This window comes from Mizuhopecten yessoensis, unplaced genomic scaffold, assembly GCF_002113885.1.
Source record: "Mizuhopecten yessoensis strain PY_sf001 unplaced genomic scaffold, ASM211388v2 scaffold10603, whole genome shotgun sequence".
Lineage (NCBI taxonomy): Eukaryota > Metazoa > Mollusca > Bivalvia > Pectinida > Pectinidae > Mizuhopecten > Mizuhopecten yessoensis.
Genome location: NW_018408629.1, coordinates 1,584,182 through 1,606,807, shown reverse-complemented (window position 1 = coordinate 1,606,807; position 22,626 = coordinate 1,584,182). Strand labels below are relative to the sequence as shown.

General features: G+C 34.4%; 2 protein-coding genes across 3 annotated transcripts in view; one reads left to right on the top strand and one right to left on the bottom strand.

The window, feature by feature from the left end:
* Positions 1-19,532, bottom strand: part of LOC110461388 (dynein heavy chain 10, axonemal-like) — a 73,671-nt gene extending 54,139 nt beyond the window's left edge. Inside the window, exons 1-13 of one of the 2 annotated variants that reach the window (XM_021514837.1) lie at positions 19,248-19,532; positions 14,990-15,151; positions 13,302-13,456; positions 12,696-12,920; positions 11,133-11,944; positions 10,322-10,520; positions 9,724-9,840; positions 7,969-8,220; positions 7,376-7,552; positions 6,974-7,151; positions 5,289-5,420; positions 1,331-1,452; positions 543-629 (exon numbers count right to left, since the gene is read on the bottom strand). In XM_021514837.1, coding sequence (XP_021370512.1) covers positions 543-629; positions 1,331-1,452; positions 5,289-5,420; positions 6,974-7,151; positions 7,376-7,552; positions 7,969-8,220; positions 9,724-9,840; positions 10,322-10,520; positions 11,133-11,944; positions 12,696-12,920; positions 13,302-13,456; positions 14,990-15,151; positions 19,248-19,464 — 2,835 coding nt within the window. In that variant the 5' untranslated portion in view covers positions 19,465-19,532. The remainder of the gene's footprint in view (positions 1-542; positions 630-1,330; positions 1,453-5,288; positions 5,421-6,973; positions 7,152-7,375; positions 7,553-7,968; positions 8,221-9,723; positions 9,841-10,321; positions 10,521-11,132; positions 11,945-12,695; positions 12,921-13,301; positions 13,457-14,989; positions 15,152-19,247) is intronic. The other variant, XM_021514838.1, reaches the window with a different exon arrangement.
* Positions 19,533-19,869: 337 nt separating this feature from the next.
* On the top strand, positions 19,870-21,547 carry LOC110461342 (aspartate beta-hydroxylase domain-containing protein 2-like). Its single transcript, XM_021514783.1, has 2 exons — positions 19,870-20,625; positions 21,315-21,547. The coding sequence occupies exons 1-2, from the start codon at positions 19,935-19,937 to the stop codon at positions 21,527-21,529; spliced, it is 906 nt and encodes a 301-aa protein (XP_021370458.1). The 5' UTR covers positions 19,870-19,934; the 3' UTR covers positions 21,530-21,547.
* Positions 21,548-22,626: the final 1,079 nt, after the last annotated feature.

The following is a 22,626-nucleotide window of genomic DNA, read 5'->3' as shown; positions in this document are numbered from 1 at the left end:
TGTCGAGGGAGGACAGAAGCGTGTGGTAGGTATTGTACTTACCTCTGAAGGGTCGAGGGAGGACAGAAGTGTGTGATAGGTATTGTACTTACCTCTGCGGGTTCGAGGGAGGACAGAAGTGTGTGGTAGGCATTGTACTTACCTCTGCGGGGTCGAGGGCGGACAGAAGTGTGTGGTAGGTATTGTAGTTACCTCTGCAGGGTCGAGGGAGGACAGAAGAGTGTGGTAGGTATTGTACTTACCTCTGCAGTGTCGAGGGAGGACAGAAGCGTGTGGTAAGTATTGTACTTACATCTGCAGGGTCGAGGGAGGACATAAGTGTGTGGTAGGTATTGTACTTACCTCAGCAGGGTCGAGGGAGGACAGAAGTGTGTGATAGGTATTGTACTTACCTCTGCGGGTTCGAGGGAGGACAGAAGTGTGTGGTAGCTATTGTACTTACCTCTGCGGGGTCGAGGGAGGACAGAAGTGTGTGGTGGATATTGTACTTACCTCTGCGGGGTTGAGGGAGGACAGAAGTGTGTGGTAGGTATTGTACTTACCTCTGCAGGGTCGAGGGAGGACAGAAGTGTGTGGTAGCGTTCCAACATATGCTTCAGTTTCTCCACATACTTGATGTACTTCTCCTCCTGTATGACAAAAAGTAATACATCATAATACATATGTCATGCAATTAAGAACATTCCAACTTTTAATTGTAACTAATACTGAGTTTACATTCTACATATTTTTTAATTTCAGGTACCTTTGACCAAATATGGCATCAAGATGAAAGGCTTTGCTTTAGTGATTTTTGAAGATTTACATCAAAATAAGTCTTTTGTTTTTTTTATCCATAGTTACATGTTATATCTAAAAAATTCTACAAATATTTCTTTACAATATGATAATTCTTTTTAGATATGTGTCAATTTTTGTAGTTGGGTAGACTATCATGTAAAGACTATACACTCAAAAAGAGTGTATCACACCGGTGACACCACTTGCTCTAATGTCAAGTTGAGAACACCTGTCATACATAGTGTTGATTCTACTTAAAGTGGTCAAATGGCGTTCTTAGGTTTTTACTGTCCTGTAATTCGATTCCATGTATCCACATGTTTTGAATTCTTTCTAACAAACTGGTAAACTAGACTAAAAATTAAACTTTAAAAAAAATCAATGTACATTTAATTGTTCATGATGAGAAATTTTGTTGATCTATGTATAGACTCAGTGATCTTGCATGCATCTCTGCCTTACAGGGAATCACTGTTAATTAAATTTTAAGGCCACATGCCCTTATTTGACCCTGTAACATACTTATCCGAGGGTGCCACTAGGTACTGACCTGGAGAGCCACGTTGCGGGCTAGCTCTGGGACTGGGAAGCCCAACTGTTCCATGTATTTTGTCTCGGAGATAATTTCACCTAACATTGGGTCATAGTCCACCAGGTACTTGATCTCAATTCCTGAAAAACAACATAAATAATAAAGTAACTGCCGAAAAAATCAAATTGAGACAGAAAAAAACACCTCAGGCACATGCATGTTTACAAAAATAATTATGCTAGTCATGACTTACATAATCCAGAAAGTTGTCATTCAAATCTGAAACTTGGTAGCATTAGATTTATCATTAATCCCAGCTTGTATGAATGTAGTACATGTATATAACAGAGTAGTGTTATGAATTACATGTATGACGAATCTGATGATCTGCAATTTTAACAATAATTTTGATAGCAAAATGAAATATTATAGTTTTTCTTTTTTTATTTATAGCATATAGGGTATAAATATATTTATGAATACTCTTTTCTGTTTTTCTTTTATATATCTAGTTTTAAAAATCTAAGTCATACACTACAAAAAGCTAGAAATCAGCTAAATATTTTGTATGACCACCAAAAAGTCTTTTAATTTATTTTCAAAACTAAATCTAACCAACATCTACATCATGTTTCTACACTGACTAATTTCAGTCACATAGATAATTAAATCATATTTCTATTATATATCTATTCTGAAAATTTGCCAGTATTTTCCATCTCAAACTATATATATATATAACTGACTTTCCCAATATTCCGTCTTTTCGTATTGCAGAGTTATCTTCTCTTGTGAGCAGGTATTGATTGTTACGTCATTTGTTTGTGAGAGTAAGGTCATCAATTTTTGAGAAAACAACGTAATTTTCTCACACAAACCAATGACGTAATAATCAATACCTGCTCACAAGAGAAGATAACTCTGCAATACGCAAAACCGGAATTTCACTGATATTGACTTCAATCTACAAAATTTACATTAATATGTGTCTATGTCACATTTATCTCAGTAATTAATGCTTTTTCAAGCAAACTACAATCCACATAAAAATGACTCTATGCCTCATGCTTCTGAAGAAGTAGTTAAAAGAAAAGTTGAAGACTGGCAGACAAGTACACAAACTTGGTGCCAGTGCATTAAAACGTATGGTAGTTCCACATAGTTTCTGAAATGCTACATCAACTTAATACAATAAAGTTTTAACACAAAAATCAGGAGAAAGGAATTTATGGAACAGTGGGGTTTGGGGTAGCTACATATATGGGCATTCAATTTTGCCTAGCGGGTATTACATGTAACATGAAATATTCGTGATCATTTCTTTCGTAGTTTGAAGCTATTTAAAGATCGTTTCATAGCACAAATTTTCATGGAAACCCCATTTAATCAAACAGTAGTTATTAAGTATATCAATCAAATTTGTTGTATTTATTTTTTTGGTTCCATAGCAACAACGAAAACCATGAATGATTATAAACAATGAATATTTCATGTTATGCAGCAAGGTACAAGTAGGACAACATTGCAAATTCAATATTTATCACCAATCAGCTCTTTGGTAATTAAAAAATAAATATCATTTTCTTTCAGATTTTTTTTTGAAGAAAAGTACAATGTGTGTATAATTTGGTCTGAATTTTGTTGATGTATACATATTAACGTGGTGACACTCAATGGAGAGCATGTAAGATATACCAAAACAGAAAGTACATAGAAAATGATGGATGGGTGGTTTTTTTAAGAGCAGAATGGTGAAATTTGAAGAACAGCGTTGTTCATTGGTAGCTGAAAATAATATAAAATAGTGCTTTGAAATTCTCACACTTCTCAACATTGAGGAACATATATATACAATGTGTACAACACCAATCAGATACTTAATTTAAACAGATGAATATATACATTAGTTGATATATTTTATACCATTAATGATTTTCATATGATTTTTTTTTATAATAGATATGTATTTATAGAACATAGCGGGTGTGTTACTGCGTAAACCTGATACATGTACCAACATACCAAAAACTTAATTTCATATTTATAATTTGAATGGCATAACTGTAATAAGACAGGACACATTGGCTTCAATAAAATTTGATTAAAAATAGCTTTTCTTTGGTCAAAGTAAAATAATTCTAATGAAAAGGGTACTACTGCATCAGTTTTAATCGTGGCGAAGAGTTCCAATCAGAGGTTTTCTGCTGATGAGTGTTATCCCCTCTATATAGAAGATGACAAAAGCAATCAAAAGGAGTTTTTCTGGATTAGAGTAACTTCCCCTGTCAGTTTTTTATGTGCTTCGTGGCCAATAAATTGGACACTCATTTTGATGTTGTGCTCGTATAATTCCTGTATGGCACATCAATAACATGTAGGCTTATTTCGATCCATTTTCGAACATTCAAATTTCTTACAACTACAATTCTGTCAAATGCAAGGCAATATGTGACTTTTGGAAATCTTTCATTTGGAAAGGTCTTAAACGAATATTTTACGACAGTGACATTGGTCATAATATAGCTTATATTGTTGCTACAGTTTACAGAACAGAAATTCAAAAATAAATATTTCTTATGCGGGTTTTTTGCCATTTGAATTCAGGTTAACAAGATATATATATAGGCCAAACAAAGTACATGTATCTGTTTCCTGTGTAGCACACAATACTGCTTCACATGTCTACAGTAAAAACAAACATTTTATTGGACAATTATTGTATACACTGGTATGTCATTTAGTGTATCATATGTTAGTCTTTACAACATCCTTGGAAAATAATTACATTATTTTAAAGACCAGTATTTATTATATACCCAGATATAATATATAATAATATAGTCATCAAAAATATCCTAAGAAAATATATTGTTTCAATAACCAGCATCGTTTAAAAAAAATAAGGAAGAAAAAAAAGAGGAAACAGTATTTTTTTTGTTTGGCCTTCAACAAATAAATACAGAGTCTGGATAATCTGTCTGAAAGAGAGGTTATGGTACAGGTTTAACACTGAGAGGTTATGGTACTGGTTTAACACTGGGACGACATTATTGGATTGTAACAATACTCCAAGGTGAGGGCACAGCAAACTGTGGACTCTGTATGTAGGCTGAAATCAAAAGCAAACAGCCAGACTGTGTAGAAAATACCTTTTCCTTTTTTCCCCCCTCAAGTCTTAAAGGTTTCACAAAAGATTTTAAAAAAAAGGAAGATTTCAAACATTTGGCTACACATTTTAAGCTGAAGTGTAATTTTCAAAATATGAATACATTTTCAAAATCAAATATGCATTATTTAAATTCATTCAAATCAAATAAAAAGCTCGCAAAAGCAATTCATTACCACCTGTAGTAATAATTTCAGTAAAAAGATGTTTTTTAGAAACATGTAAACACATCACATTTTATGTAAAAGGGAAAAATAGGGTTCTTTAGAAAGTGATATGGATTTTTCCACAATAAATAAATAAAACAAAATAATTAGTACTACTGTACTTTGAAAATGCTAAAAATGTATTGGTGTTTGTTTTTTCTATTGATAATTCTAAGAACTTCTTGTTGATTTCTACACTATATTTAGTGCACAAGAAAGCACAACATGTATCCTAAAAATCAATTTGAAAAAGAAAAAAAGAAAACAAATTGGTCGATATTTATTTCACAGCATTTAATAAAATCTCATTAAAAGCAATGAAGGTAAATCATTTGAATATTGTCACCAGGGTATTTTTTTAATTTAATTTTTTTATTTGTAGGTTCGTAAAAATTGTTTTAAATTTCAGAACTGCTCATTCAATGCTTCCAAATCTATTTTTACATGACTTAGAATTCAACAGTGACAATGTGCATCAGAAGAGAGTATAATACAGTTCAATAGAAAAACAAAAAAGACGGTCACTCGCACAGTTTGGCCGTATTGCTACAAGTCTACGTAGAGTCACACGTGTTAGTGCTCATCACACCGTTACCATGGTTACCATTATTGGTAGCCTGCTCTGGTTGGTCGGTCTGTGCTTGTTCTGGCTGCTGATTGGTTGGCTGGCCGGGGACCAGTTGTTGGTTTGTGTTATCAGTACCTGTTACCACGATTTCTGTGTTAGGTAGCTTTACTAATCACAGAAAAGGACATGCAAAATGTTAATAGCTAAATCTAATTCATGAAAAAAGAAAAACAAATCTGTAAATTTCAAATTCAACAATTTAAAGCAAAAAAACTGTTTTTCATTAAAGCAAAATCTGAAATCTAAAAGCTCTGGTTAGGTTATGAAGCAGCAGGTGAATCTAGAGGAAGTGTATTGTGAATGTGTATATATCTATATATTATATATGGGTCAAAGAAGTAATATAGACGGTAAAATCCCGATATAACACTGGATCATTTATTATATATATATGTGCAGGGCTCAGGGTGAACTATTAAAACCAGGCACCCCTGAGGTCACCAGAGAGAAAAGTTAGATGTTGGTAGTGTATTAAAGTAGTTTTTTATATTTTAAGAAATGTCAGAACTTTAAAAGAATAAAAATAATTTTAGTTGCCAATCAGGCATTTTAGGGGTCAACTAGATATTTCTGGTTGCCATGGTGACTTTTTGCCCAGAGATGTGAACTTATTAAGCCTACGTACATAGATATGGATGATTGCATAGTAGCTATATATATATATAAAAGTTCTTGTCAAATATCTATACATGTATAATATATATGTCTGTGCCAGGACTAGGCTTGTTAAAAGTTGAATAATAAACAGAAAATTACATTTATGTCATATAAGGATATATGGGTTTCCCCCAGTTTTTGTGGTTACAACTTCTGTTTCACTCGACGACATTTTCAATGTGATAGTAACATGTCAAACTCCAAATCAATCACCTAGTAACAGGTCTTCATACTTAAAATGAAATTTACATGATCAACGATACCAGCAATGAAATTTGATCTCAGAAAATTGATGTTGATATTCACTCACAAGGAAAACAGTTACTGAATCATCTATGTTTAAATGTCTGTTAAATGAGTCAATTAATCCAGTATTCTAATTTAGATTTTTTTAAACATAAAAAATCCTAAAATAAAAGGATTTAAAGTCATTTACCTAATAAGACGTTTTTATTATACAGCCCTAGTTTTTGTTAAATATGTCAAATTATCAAGTATTTTAATTAAGATATTTATGTCAACTTAAAAATCTCACAAAAGGAATCTCAGTGTTTAAATGTCATTTACCCAAAAAGACTTTTTATTATACACCCCAAGTGATGATCAACTAACTATATATTACATGGTCTTGATGAGGATTAAATTTGCACTGACTATTGGAGACAAAGTTTGATTCTTTGTAAAATGCTGACTCAGAAAAAAACACTCTTGAAATGCAAAAAAATCACTCTATTGTTAAATCATGAAAATAAAATTTCATCTCGTTGATCAACCATGATCAAAGTTAATCACCGCAAAGATAGTCAATAAACCTTGATAAAACGCCTCTCTTTTATTTACCACTTAACATACACAGATTTACCTTTTTTGCCGTTTCTTCTATACTGATTGCCTCAGTACAATACCAAACACCTTTTTGCTGGGCAGATTGTGGCGCTACTACCTGGTTATATTGTTACTGTCAAAAATGTACAAACATACATCGAAATGTCATTATTTATTACCTCCTTCGCCACGGTCATCATGGCCCTGCTGGGTCAGCTGAGAGTGGTGTGGTTTGACCAGCAAGTTCCGTTTAAGTAGAGACGGCAGGATGAGCTCTACATTGTCCTTCCAGGCTTCGTACTTCTGGTCCTCGTACTGCTTCATCTGTTTAGCCACACTCAGGTACTTCGCCCGTGCCTGTAGAAAACCATAGAACAAGATGTTCAGAAGGTTTAACTAACATTTTTAAGCAATTCTTTTGTTCATGAAAATGTGTCAGGTTGTGTATTACAGGGGCGTGGCACAGATCTCCTGCCCGAAGTCCATTTCTGACCATGAGGTTGGGATCTGTGTCACACCATTGTAGACAGCATTAAACCTACAAACCATAAAAGGAGAACGAGAAACCATTACAGACTTACGTGTTTGCCCATTTCACTCTGCATCATGTCTTCCATGGTGAGGAAGCGTACAATGGTATGTTTAATACGATGGAACAGAGATCGCTCCCAGAAGATGGCGCCAGCTATGGACGGATGGTTTTTATGCAGCGGTGGATTTTCACGGTGCTGTTGGAACAGCTCATCCAAAGCAGAAACCTGTGTTGAAAAATAATAATGATTAAAAGTTAGTGAAGACTTAGACATTTAACCAGCATCTTCTGTTTGCACTAGTGTAGGGTTTCATATATTAGGTCGGCTACGTTTACTTGTCAGAACATTTTCTTTTTAATAATTACTGTATTAGGCCATATTTATTGTTGTTTTAACTGAAAACCTAGCTCATGATATTGGATGTTATCAAATCTAAAACTTAAAAACAGACAAATGATCGTCACAGACGGAGATGGGAAGTGCTAAATGCTTCCAGCTATTTGTAGAACAAACAGAAACACATAAAATCTTCAGGAATTATGAACAAAAGATATTGAACTTATTCACATAGATGTTAACAAGAAATGTTCTTAAAAAGTTATCTTCAAAATGTTTTGACATTGAATTAAGGGTTTTCATACCTCTTTTTCATATTGTATTAGAATATCCTTGAACTTCTGCATCATCTGAGCATTGATGGCCTCTCTAGACCTGATGTGTTTGAAGTTCTGGAGCATGTCAAAGGCACCCTCGGCAGACCTCAGGGACTGGAAGGACTCGTCGATAAACATAATGGCCTCACCATCAATGGATGTCACCTGTTTGTCAAACTTGTCCATGATCTCCGACTTCCAAGAACCTTTGTAGTTGATCACAAAGGGATCAAAACTGACCTGCAAACAATAATAAAATTTAATGTTTTTATTTTCCTTCAGGATTTCACATGCATATACATGCATATGGATCATTAAATTTATTACAAGTTGTTACAAATAAATGTATACCTCGGTAAAAATTGTGTACAACAGGAATCAAAAGAAAATCATTGATAGATTTGACACAAAATGCGCCAAAATGTACAAGTCAAATATGTGCTATGAAATTACATCAAATGCTATAAGCCTGTTATGACGAATATTGCCACGTTATTCACTAGAGACATTGTATACGGTGTCAGAGGAGACCACCTAAAACATACTATGTGAATCTTTGGAGTCCATATTAATGTCAACATTTATGTCATTAAACATGTAATATAAATATATGTATATTTCAATATAATTTATCAAGTATTGTGTACGTTATATAATCCTATACCATGCATAGTCAAGTCATACAGCTGCGGGTGGGGGTTGACTGCATTTAGTGAGGCCAGGTTATACGTACAAGCATATGCTGGTCTCCCTCAATTAGCCAGGTGGCGGTTTTGCCCCCCTCCTTTAATAGTCACATAATTGTTTTCATTAGGCATAATGCCTATATGTATTCAGATCAGTATGATGTGGCATGTTTTACATGTTGTGTATACATGTTTTTATTTTACGTTGTTTTTGGAAGAAACGACGTGACATGTTTTGTATACATGATTTTATTTTACGTCGTTTTTATAATAAACGGCCTATTTCAATTCATGCTGTGGTATTACTGGTTTTTATTTGACTATTGAACTTTTAATAAAAGCTTGCTGTATGACTGGGTACTGAACCGCACATCATAATAAAATTTAATGTTTTTATTTTCCTTCAGGATTTCACATGCATATACATGCATATGGATCATTAAATTTATTACAAGTTGTTACAAATAAATGTATACCTCGGTAAAAATTGTGTACAACAGGAATCAAAAGAAAATCATTGATAGATTTGACACAAAATGCACCAAAATGTACAAGTCAAATATGTGCTATGAAATTACATCAAATGCTATAAGCCTCGTTATAGACTATATACATGACTGGTCCTGTCTCAAATTTCAAATTATCAAATATCGAAAAAATGGAAATTTTCATGTGTGGACATTTTCGCATTAGGCTATGTTTCTGAAATCTATAAATAAAAATTGTGTGTGTGGATGTTTACATATGATTGTTTACATGTGACTGTTTACATGCTAATCTACGAAACATGGACAATCGTCAGCATTTCTAAAACGCTAAAATTTTCAGTTTCACAGTATCTTCTAAAACATTCATCAGTTTGGAAATAGGCATTATCAAAGAAGGTGTTAAATGTGTCGCAACGTTTCAAAACCAACTGGTCCCATTGTCTAGCTTCAGCCCTAGCTTGAGCAAGGGACCAGTCAGTATTGAATCATTGAGACACGTCTAACATGTACATTGTTTGTGTATGGACTAAACCTTAGATAACACTTTTACTGTAGTTATATAAACCTACCTCTTCCAGGGGTTTCACCAAAGCATCCACTCGTATCAGCACCTCCTCAATTCTCTTTGGGTCTCCTGTCACCGCCTTCAGCTCTGGTCCAAAGATATTGTAGAACTCCTCGAGTACCTGTTAACATTCAAAACATCATCGATAATTTCATGAAGAGGATAAACTAGGAAAAAAACAAGGCTAATCATTTAACCTTAACAGTCAATTTAGGTTTTTGATATATAGGGGAAAAAAAGAAAAAAAAGAAAAAAATATATATATCGAAAATGATTTTTTTTAATAAGAAATTGTGCAGTACTTATGTACACCTATTCATCACTAGGTTGCCATCCTTTACCTTTTGGACACATTGAGGACAGGGAAGATAACAGGAATATATCCATGGATGATAGCTTCATTGTGCAAAAGTCAAAGATCTTAACGATCTTTTACTGTTTCTAAAGTGTACTAATAGTGAGATGTCATAAAATATATCTACATTTTATTGATAAAAAATTAACAGTTATTTGTTGAAAATTGAATTTGCGTAGAATCTATTTTCCTTTAAAATAACCATTACAAAAGCATCAGTACAATATTTTAACTCTTGAGTACATACCTCAGCGACATCATAGAGATTTTGACAGATGCTAGCCATGTAGTCTGTTCTCTCAAACAGTCTTCGTCTGTCAAACTCCCAACGTTGATCGCGACCCGACGCCTCAATCTTTGCCCTCACATCGAAGTAGGACTCTTTCCACACTAGTAACATTTTTTTAGCCTCCTGGGTCTTCCTCTTCACCTCCTCAGTTCCATCTCTAAGTAACATAAGACAGTTGTAGAAATTAACTTTTGTCACACTTACCTTTTGTATAGTATTGTGACTTTCAAAGACAGATTGTTCTGATTAAAATTTGCCATTAAAACACAATGAAATGAATGAAAATTTATTTTGATGTGTATAGGCTATATAATTATTTGGAAATCCTTTGTAAAACTGCTTATCAACACCTAAGGTACCATAGTTATCCTGTAATAGGCCCAGGCGGCCAACACATAATCTCTGCCTGAAAGTAGGAGGATGGGCTTATTATATGACAATGACAAAGCTTTTGTTGGCATTTCTTACTAACTGGAATTTATATGGGTTGGCTTATTACCAAGCATGGGCTTATTGATAAGATATATACGGTATATAAACTTACTGACTGTAGAGCAGAAGATGTATGAATATTCTAAATTGTATTTTGACCAGTTGATTAGATATTCCAGCACTGGTTATCATTTGGAATGGAGCAAGGAATTCCTTTCATTAAAAGTAATGTTACCTATTAAACAATAGGTTATGTTCTTGAATAAGAATTTATTTCCTTCGATAATTCGAAATTTGTCAATTTGAACATTTTTTTCAAAAAAATTATCTGACTTACTTAAATATAGTCCTGATGTTGATGACACGAGCCACACGCTCTGCAAGCTCCCATGCAATCCTCTCCATCAGGGGCACCATACGTTCATCCTTATTGTAATGTCGGGAGATGATCCACACCATTCGTAGGGCATTCATCATCGAAGGAACCGTTTCTATGACAACCTGGAATGTGGCACCATGGGTAATGTTTTTGAAGTGACGCTCTAGTGTGGACAAGAAGCGGACATTGTCTTTAGCCTCAACGTAAAGTTTATTGAGTTCCACTTTGATGTCGTCGAAGTCGTTCTCCACATGACTGTACACTTCTAACATCTGCGCCACCTTAGGAATCTTCAACTGTTCTGTAAGTGCACTCAGGGCGGCATTTCTCTCCCGCCAGAAATCAATTTCAGCCAGAGGTCCTTTACCTAATGGCACCTTTTTCATCTGCGTCTCCAGAGCGCCACGTATACGTTTGGCCCAGTCACCACAAGTGTCTCTGATCACCTGCATCAAGTCATTATTAGCTAGCACTTCCTCCACATTGTCACTCATTTCGATCTCTGGAATCTCGAGACGAACCTCGCCCTCGATTTGTTGTATCGTGCGGTTAATACTGGAAGCAAACTTTTGCATGTTGATTAGAAACTCGTCACGCAAAAGAGCCTTGGCACGAGACTCGGCCACATTGACATTGTCTTTGGAATCATCCGCGTCCCCTTCACCGTCAGTCTTCACCGACATCTGTGTGTCTGTACGACTGGGTGGACTGGCCTCTTTACGCATCTCACTGTTCTTTTGTTGATTGTATGACAGTAGAGGCATGTAAACCTGTGACAAATATGAACATGAATTAAAAAACATTTCATCAAGATTCTGAAGGCATATTTTTACATCAAATTTGGAGGGCCTTAGCAAAGGCTAAATTCTTAATGCAACACAATAGTGCAAAGACATATGGCTATTCAATGAGAAAGTTTAATCTCCAAAATTCATTTTGAATTCTGCTACAGATGCTACACTATTTTAAATTGTTTAAGAAAAATAGCAAATACTAAATAAAATTTCTAATAAATCTCTGTTGAATATAAGCTCTGAATTATTATCTAAACTATGTATATATATACTCAACAACCCTGCTGCAATATTGTCATATATTTCTGATTGTGGTAATCTCAATCTTGCTTGCTAAGACATGCAGAGTGGGTGAGTCACAATATCACCAGAACACTAGCCTGTAGCGATATCGTTGCAACTGCACCAGAACATTCCGGCTATATTGCAGCAAGTGCACCAGAACATTCTGGCGATATCGCAGCAATAGTGTGCCAGAGACTCAATATTTCTGTAAGGGAAAGTTCGATATTTTCATATCTAGAAGAGAAGAGAGTGAGACAACATCTAAAAAATTTAATATCTGATACAGAATGCCCAAGATTGCTCGAAAATAGAAAACTTGGCTCATAGCAAAACTATGGTTCAAACAATGTCAATACTCTTCTTGACCTCAGAACAGACATTTTGATAACATACATTCATCTTTCAAAATATTGCAGGAACTGAATGGTAAAATTAAACTTACTTGTGAAATAATCTGTTCCAACATGACAAGAGAATGTCCGTTGAGGATGCCAATTTCAAAATAGGATGGCAGGGTTTCGTCTGCCTCTTCAGCGCTGTTTGGGAGAAATACCATGCCTGGAGTGTTTCTCAGAAAGTACACACAGTCCTGGTCGGCTAGCTCCTCAGGCAGATGTTGGTAACACATGTACAGGTAGGTACGCATCACTTTCTGCTTAATGATTTTCTGGAGATTATAACAGAAAGGAAAATGAAGTTCATAAATGATTGAACATATTGCATATTTCTTCTTTTATGAGCGATGTACATATTCTTTACAAAACATCAACCCCTTCCCCATCCCAGTTCTAGTCAGCAGAGATTCCATACTGACATTTTTTAATTGAAACAAATGCTCTACTGTAAGATCCCTCAAAAAATGTGCACCATGAAAGGTAGAGTAAAGAGAACAGATCCTGGAACTAGTGACATTACTGCTATAAAGGATCATGCCGGGAAGAACAACCTTTGGGATAGGATCAATGTTTAGTATGCAAGTCCCATTTGTACAGCTGAGTAGACTGTAAAATTATCATAAAATGAGACCATTCCATAAAGCATGACTCACAGTTTTAGGGATCTTGTTGTCTTGTTCATCGTCCTCGCCTTGCTGCTCTTCCCCGTCCGCAGCAGACTCTCCTTCAGGGACTGGCGTCTTGGTGGTATCTTCGTCCTTTTGCTCATCACTAGTGGGTGTGTCCTTGCCCTTCTTCTTTTTCTTACCTATAACACCAATACATACACTTACATACATCAAACAACCTACAAAACACATGCATTGTCAACCTACCCAACACATACATTGTCAACATTAACAACACATGCATTGTCTACATAAACAACACATACATTGTCAACATAAACAACACATGCATTGTCTACATAAACAACACATGCATTGTCTACATAAACAACACATACATTGTCAACATAAACAACACACATACATTGTCAACATAAACACTCACCAACATATTACCACACAAATAAACGTCAACGATAACATTGTCAACATAAACACTCGCCAACATATTACCACACAAATAAACATCAAGGATAACAATTCATGGATTCTTTTCAGAAATGCATCTTCATTATAATATGTTTCAACTGATGTATTCAAGTTTACAAAGTTTTATCATTATGTACCAGTAACTAATTAGCTTACTGGATGATTAAAACAAAACTTGTGAATATATTCAAAAGCATACACTGATAACATTAATTTGAACGGTGGAACATTGTGGTATAACAGTTAAAAGAACAAAAAAAGATTTTTGTGAAGATAAGTGCAATGCACAAGGCACATGGCAAGGTAATGTCATAGATCTCAACTTCACAATCCGTATACATTTGTATTACATATGTGTGTGTGCTTTAGTAATACACAACACACCACATACAATTGACTGAGGGGTGGGGCATCTGCACCATCTATACTCCTGTAGCACAAGGCATTATACAATATTTTAATGTGGTCACCTATTTATAATAGAAAATCTTCAATCTTTATTATTTTTCCCAATCAAAGTTTAATATAGGTAGTGGAAGTACCAATACAATTATCATAGTCCTCCTGATTTTTATTTCATTCAACACAATATAACATTCCTGCCAAAGGATTATAAGACTCTTTCATGTCAAGTGGTGTAGGATAGTGAAATTTCACCAGAGGGGTTTTCAAATTTGGTAAAGCTGAGGGTTTTGCCAAATTTGAAAATCCTGAAGGTGGAATTTCTCTATCCTATACCCCTAGACATGAAAGAGTATTTTTCTCTCATTCCAACTACCAGAATAAGCTAAGAAACCATGAAAATGTGTTTGAACTTGCTACCATTTTGAAAATATTTATCCCCCCCCCGAGCTTTTTAGATGAAAACATGAATCATTCAGCTAGATTAAGCGTACCCCATATTTGCAAACAATGTTTGCGCAGAAAAATTAATCTCATCCTTCTAATGTGTACGTTAAATATATCGTAAAAGGTTTTAATTTCATCACATCGCCTTTTCCGCATCAGAATTTGTGACGTCACGTCATTGTTGAGCCATTGTGACGTCACGTTATATAAATGTGAAATGGGGTGTAAGATAGAAATTTCCTACACCCCTTTCTTACCCTGGACAGCTCTATCTTACACACAAGGAAATGAGAGAAATAGATTTATTCCATGATCTGTCCTAGCTTGCTCTATCTTATAGTATTTCATGAATTCAACCATATGGAGAGGTTTTTGAAAGCATCATCGTTGTTTACCTGTTCCCTTTCTGGGTGTTTGATCCTCTCCATCACCTGTACCTGTGGGTGATGAGACAGGGAGGGGTTGGTCTCCCCCCTCACCCTCCCCGTCACCTGTCTGCTGTTCTCCTTCACCCTCAGCACCCTCTTCCTCCTCCTCAATGCTGGGGATTTCTGGCTCTACAAATAAATCGTCAACTGAACATTAACATCACAAATTCCACACAATGAAGAAAATGTAATAGAATTAACATGATTACAAAACACACGAAACTTATTTCAAAATGTTTACAAATACCAAGTTTGAAATAATTATTAATCCTCATAAGCACTACCCCACAAATCTTTAGACCTAATATAAAAGATATCTGGTCCTTTTTCCATAAAACATATTGTACCTACCTAACCTTAAATTTGGTCTAACTCTGCACTACAGAATGTTATGCAAGTTTTCATCAAGAAATTTTAAAGTCAGGATTTTTGATCTTTATATATAATCTATGTAAAAACAAGAATTCCACAGGAGTGGATGTGTCGCCTGCTCAGCACTTTTAGTAGCTTGAGTTATCACGTAAACAAGCAAAATTTTACGGAACAACGATGAACAGCGTTGCCATGTCAAGTATGATATGACAAAATGCGGAAAGTTGAATCTCGAACATTACCGTAAAAAAATTGAAACGCATCGAATAATTAAGAAAAAAGTTCTTGCATTTACTACACAATGCCCTTATTTGGCGATAAAAGGGGCATAACTCCACAAAAAATACATGTAAACTTCTGAAATGCAAACTTGTCTAAGCTACATTGGTATACAGTATGTGTACCAAGTTTGAGTTCAATCAACCCAAGGGCCTATATATATATATGTCACCTCGCATTGCAGGCGACACAAAAATACCTGGTAGATGGCAAAATACAAATATTTACCAACCTGCATGCTCTTTTAATTTTTTGTAATTAGCCTTAACAAGAAAAATGTTATTTGTTTTTATTTGGCCTTAAAATATTACTTCATGTTATTCATAAATTTATATACAAATTTGATAGTATTATAACTATTTAATTAACCCTAATAAAATATAAGCACACTGCAGCAGATTCTTACACATAATACACCATTCAAGATGAACCTGTAAACTTAACAAAAACAATCTTCAAATCAAATACGGTATGATGATTAGTATAGTATGCAACCATTCCCCCCTCCCCCTCCACACACACAAAGTGCTCCCCACATGCTTTTGCAAGCGATATAAAAAGCATTCTTAATTGTTATAACAATCTTAAATACAAAGAAAAACACATTCAAAGTGTCAATTCTAACTTGAAATGTCTGTCTGATGTACTTTACTGCAATACGTCCAGATACACTATCAAATAAGATCTGATTGTTGTGTTTTTGGAGAACAGCCAACTGATTTAATAAACTGAATCAACTAATTCAGAAGAAATACAGTCTTGGTACATTGAACGTTAAGTTTAAAATCCAACAATGAAATATTTTGGCATTAATCCTCCATTTGTGATTATGAAATTATTAGCATGTATAGATATGAAAAAAATAAAATAATCAAAGTTTGAATGAAATATTATCATGAACTGATGATTTTTAACTAACTATGTTTTGAAATTGACATAACGTTAATATATATATATATAGAAGAATCCAAATATTGTATTTTAATAACATATTTAGTGGTTGATTCAATAAATATCAATATGTTGCAATACTAATGAAAATCTGACTTTTGTACACAATCCATTTCAGTATAAATGACAAAAGGTAATGTCTTTTGAATGATTGTTGCATTCTTTACCTCTATTAACATATTAAAAATTCAAGCATTAATTGAAAGCAAGACACGAAAAAAAAAAAATCAAGGAGCTCATTACTCATCATCAGTAGCTTAATTATTTAAATACAGTGAAAATTAACATTACCTTATAATTATTAAATTACCTGTTTATTACAAGGTAAATGTATAATAACATTATATACAATTGTATTTATGGGCTAAAATCGTTAATTTCCATTTTTTTTTTTTAATTCTATGGACCAATGTGGCAATTTCAATTAATTTAAGATGAAATAGAATTTATTCTGTATGGTGGAGAGTTGAAATGGTAAGTCAGAAAGACATACCTGGTACATGTTCTTTAAAACCGAAGAGTCAAATTTAAAGCTACCTCACTTTGGGGAGTCAAAACCTACTTTCAATGCTCTATTGAATTAGTCCTGAATTTGACATTGGACATTTTCACATATTTTACAACTGTTCATTCTTTCTTTTTATTTACAATTAAGTGTGTTTGTTCTTAATTTTCTGTTTATAGGATAAAATGTGTCTTGTCAAACTGCCTTTTTATTTCATTTTCTTTCGTTTACTATGAGAAAGTTTGATGTTTTTAAAAAGGCTATTGTTTTTGGTTTTGTTTAAAAAAAAGATTTTTCAAAGTTTACAAGGAACACTTGCACAGACAATTTCTTTAATGACAACAGATCTAGAAAGAAACCACACATTTAACCTGAAGAATGTTGTAAGTTTAAAAGCAATCTTGTGACACTGAATCAAATGACAAATCTAAAATGAATGTGAACAAAAAATGCAAAAATCAATGACTTGCACAGGTGCTTTGGTTACCAGTATTATACCAATCCAATTCTGAGTCATCTGAATCTACAAAGGCACATATAGATCAGTGATAAATCAGAAATACCTGAAAAAGAAATGCTATAACAGATAATTATGATGATCATGCAGTTATTTTTCTTCCATAATTTCCAAAGCTAGAGATTACCAGTCCCTTCCTAAATCAAAAAGTTGCAAAACATTTGCAAAGTTTTCAAATTTTCACTGGTAATAGAATAGCTGACAGTAGAAAATGCACAAGTGGCTGATCCAGTCCAGTGTTGTCATATTTTCCCTTGGTCCCTTACCTGAGCTCCTGCAAGTTTTCACCGACACTCAAACTGTATTATATGTCTCTTACAGGGCTTTTTTTCATTACGTTTGAAAGGACCGTGTGGCTTAAATTTGGAAAATTTACACTATAAGTATCATCTAAAAGATTAAATATTTGAATGTAGTGAACCTTGACTAGGTCAATCATTGGCAACCTGGGTAGCTCAATTGGTAGAGCGTCCATCTAGATTTTGGATGGTCTCAGGACTAACCCTTGTTTTAAGCATTGCATGCTTGGTACAGTATAAGGGGTCATACAAAACTTGGGTTATAAATGAGTGTCTTTGGGGGCAAAGACTTAAAAAAGGAGGGAGGAATGTAGCGGATTTGGACTGGGTTAATTATCTAGATTTCTGTCTCTTTGTTGATTAGTCATTCCCCGATACCAAACGGTGTCGGAGAATTCCATGTTTTCATATAGCTGTGCGCTTTGGCCCCACACCAGACATCTTTATGTCAAAATGTTTAAGTCTGGTGTTTGGTCCAGAGGAAACTTGGGCTAGCAACTAAGTAGCTCAAATTGGTAGAGCAACTCTTTCTAGATATCGCATGGTCCTGGGTTTGAACCCTGGTCAGGCTGTGCATTTTCCCATCTCCTGTTACACTTAGTAAGTGTGCAGTGATCCATATCAGTTTAGCATATATGTGTATTTCAGACATCTGTAACGAACCCCTGTGGTGTTAAATATGGTTCCGGGTTGTTTCACCCCAAATCCAGTTCGCCCTAGGTTGTTTAGCGCCAGGTTGTTTCGCCCTAAAACAATTTTTTCAGGGCGAAACATTGTTTGGTATTTTTCTTTTCATTATTATTTGTTTTAAGTCACAAATTAAGTCTTCTTAGTCTCACATATCATTAAAATAAGTTTTATTAAAAAAATGTGTTTGTGTTGTTTTTAAGTACATTGTAAAACGAAAAACAGATTACGTTATTTTCTTCACGCCGACACACATAATTGAATTTCAATTTTAGAAATAAATAAGAATAGTGAAATGAAACAAAAATGGTGTAATTTTAATTACATTGTCATTGTGTGGTATACAACAATATTATTTTTCTGTGTTAACACATTTAGTCTAGTGTACACATAATCGTCGCCGTGTGACGATGTTTTCTTTACTTGATTGCGGCGCACGTCCGTGTTGTTTCTTTCTATATATTATACGTATCAGGTATCTAGGTACTTAGAGAAATAAATTTAGTATGAATCTATATATAAGTAAAAGCCAAGATGATCCGTGGCAAGCACTTACTAAATATTGCAAGCATCAAAATTTCGATTGGTTTAAATAGATACAATAAGATTATTTACCGCATTCTACTTCAACTTCTTCCTCCTCTTCTCGTATGATTTTATAGAAGAGAATCGAGGATTCATGTTCTTCTGGTGTATCGTTCAGGAACTTTCCAAGTTCACGTTCCTGTTCTCCGTCATCTCTTTCCAAGAGATCTTCAAAAACATCATTTTCTTTAATGTCCAGTGCCAACGATACCTGTTTACCGATCCATTCGAATCTTGGATCATCCATCTTTCTAGATTAAAGTTTTAAATAATATTAAGATTCATTTCCAGCGGGCACCGTTCATTCTTTTTCTGTCAAATTACTACTACTTTTATATCAATGCGCAAATAAAGACCCCCATTTTATTAGGTATTTCTACGAATAAATGAGTTGCGACTTCATAACATTATAAAAAACAAATATATAATCTACTGTTTTGTCATTTTATTTTTTATTTTCTTACTAATGAACCTTTACTTTGGATTTTTTTTACATAAAAATATCAATCCGCTGTTTTTGACGGGACTACTTTTTACTTTCGATGGATGTCGCCATGTTGTATAAAGCCGTAACTAACAGCAACTAACTTCTAACCATTCGGAGTTTCTCTTGTGTCAACCCCAAACTAAAGAAAACAACAGAGGACATCCATAATGCAATTTTACAAATGTCAGCGCCCATAGGTGGACACCCACTAACATCTCGAAAGTACATGCATGTTTCACATAATGGACCATTTGGGAATAATTATCGCACTCATAACTTTTACGGTATCTGTCATTTATTTCCTTAAATATTTTAATGTGTTTAAGATGATGACAAGACCAGATTCAAGTATAAAATTTAAGAAATGTGAGAGTCCTGGGTGTGTCAGATGCAACTTGTATGATGAGGTTTTGACAGATGCTGCAGATCGCCTAGAAAAATTGTGCCAACACAGCACAGACAAGCAAGACTTACATCAAGATTTAAAACGGATAAAGAATTCATTCAAAACCAATATTCCTACAAGATCTGAGCAGAAACCAGAAGTATTCTATCTGCATGGCCTTACAGCTATGCCATGGTGGACTTCCAGCTTTCACTTTGCAACTGATGTAAAAATATTGGAAGATAATTTCAACGTAATTTGTCAAGAATTCTTTCAAGTGAATTCAGACTCCCGTGCTTTTTGGAAGGTCAACAGCACTCCGAATGGTCAATGGAAAGTCCTACACTTGGTAAATCAGGGTAAAGTGCAGAGAGACATGGTTGATTTGTGTCCAAAAACATTTGATATTGCTTCCTCTCTTCAATCTCTCATGACAAAAAACGTGTTTGCAAATGTGGCTTTCTCAGTTATTGAACCAGGAACTGTCATAACAGAACATTATGGCCCAACAAACACCAGACTGAGGTGTCATTTAGGTAAGTTTACTGAAAACTTTATTTAAAAATATTGAAGCAAACCAATGAACACCCTTTTCTGCCTACTGTTGTATTTTATTAAGACATTAATAAAGTTGTCCATCATATGAAGTAATTATACAAACATGTACTTAACAGATAGTTGCAAATTATATATAAAGTTTTTTGAATAAGGAAAAAAAAAAAAATCCACTTTTCTGCTGTCTTCTCTAGATTTTATTTTGTACAATGTATCATGTTTTTGACCATTTTTAAATAACCACTGTTTAAGTATGAAATACAGCCTCTATATACGTTCTTGCAAAATACAAAAAAAAACAGAAAATTAACTACAAAATTTGTAAACTGAGTTTTAGAAATTTCCCCGACATATTTAGTTTGCATGCAATATATTTTTTATTGTAAGTCCAGTTGAGTAATATGTAGATGTTCCATTCCATGCAATTAAAGTTAGATTCATCATGTTTTCCCATGACTTTCAATTGAACTCAATTTTACTTTTGGAAAACAAAGTGTCTTAGGCTGCAAGAAAATTACAAAGTATTACGGTCATCAAAATAATTATCTACTAAGATATTTACAGTGATGAAAATACATTTTTTTTTACATGTGCTAATTAACTATTGAATTCGGATGTGGTTTTATTCAGAAGAAGGAAAAATACAAAATATGAATTATTGCATTTGTAGGTTTAGTGACACCCAGCAGTTGCCACCTGTGTGTGGCTGGATCTTGCTGTGATTGGAGGCGGGGGGAGTGTCTCCTATTTGATGACTCCCACCTTCACAGTGTTGTACACGAGGGAGACCAGTGGAGAGCTGTCTTTATGGTAGATCTGTGGCATCCACATGTGACTAGACCAGAAAGATCTGCCATCGACATAATTTTCAAATCAGAATCATAAAATATTAGAGAAAAACTACCAACCTCTGTTGTGGGTTTTTTGTGGGGTTGGTTGGTTGCGAAAATAAGTTGGTCATAGCTGTCAATACACTTGAACATCATTGGAATTTTATCTTTGAACTTTTGCTTTCATCTTGACCTAAAGGATATAACACACCTGTGTACCATGTTATTTTATAATTAATAACGATAATTCCAGGTTCTTATATACCGCTTTATGACAACCTAGTTCGTATGCTGTCTCAAAGCAGTTCACAAATTATCCGTGCTTATAGGGCTTTTGATACCAGCCAATATCTTGTCAGTGCTGCCATTTCAGCGCTCACAGCTAGCATTCAACAATTCCAGCACTGTCCAACCCATACTTATTCACAGCTGAGTAGACTGGAACAAGCGGAGTTAAGTATCTTGTTCAAAGATCTATACAAAACAGTGCTGTGACGTTATTCGTCCCAACAATCCTTCGGTCACGAGCCGCCCGGGGTCTTGCCACTAGACTACCGTTCCTCTTAATTTTACATTAATCTGTTAAGTTTCTCTCTAAAAAATGATATTTAGCAATTCAAAAATTGTCAAGAAAAACAAGTGATTTTGACATCTGACCCCTTCTGGTGGCCTTGGCCTTGGAGTTGCAGACTATTATGTACACATTGTGACACATTGTTTAGTTATAACAGACACAGAAAAATGAAATGAAACTAGCCTAAAGAGTCCAGGCATATCTAGACAAATTCTACTACTCCAACTTACCAGTAATAGTTTAACATTTTTATAAGCAATAAGCAATGACATAAAGATCTCTTGACCACTTTTGTTTTATGAAATATGGTGGGATTCCAAGGCGGTGCTCGGAGATTTGTCTTTACGAATAATTTGTATTACATGTATAATATGTTTTTCTGGAAAGTAATGTAAAATTTTACCTTTAACCTGCATCAAAGCTAGCAATGGCACTGATTTTTTCTCTCTCTCTGTTGCAATATGTTTCACAATCTTCGTGAAATTCACCATTGATCTTAAACCTTGTATTAAGCAACATTTTATGTCGGTCTCTAAAATACTACAGCACTTCAAAATGTTGTTACTCAAGTTTACCAT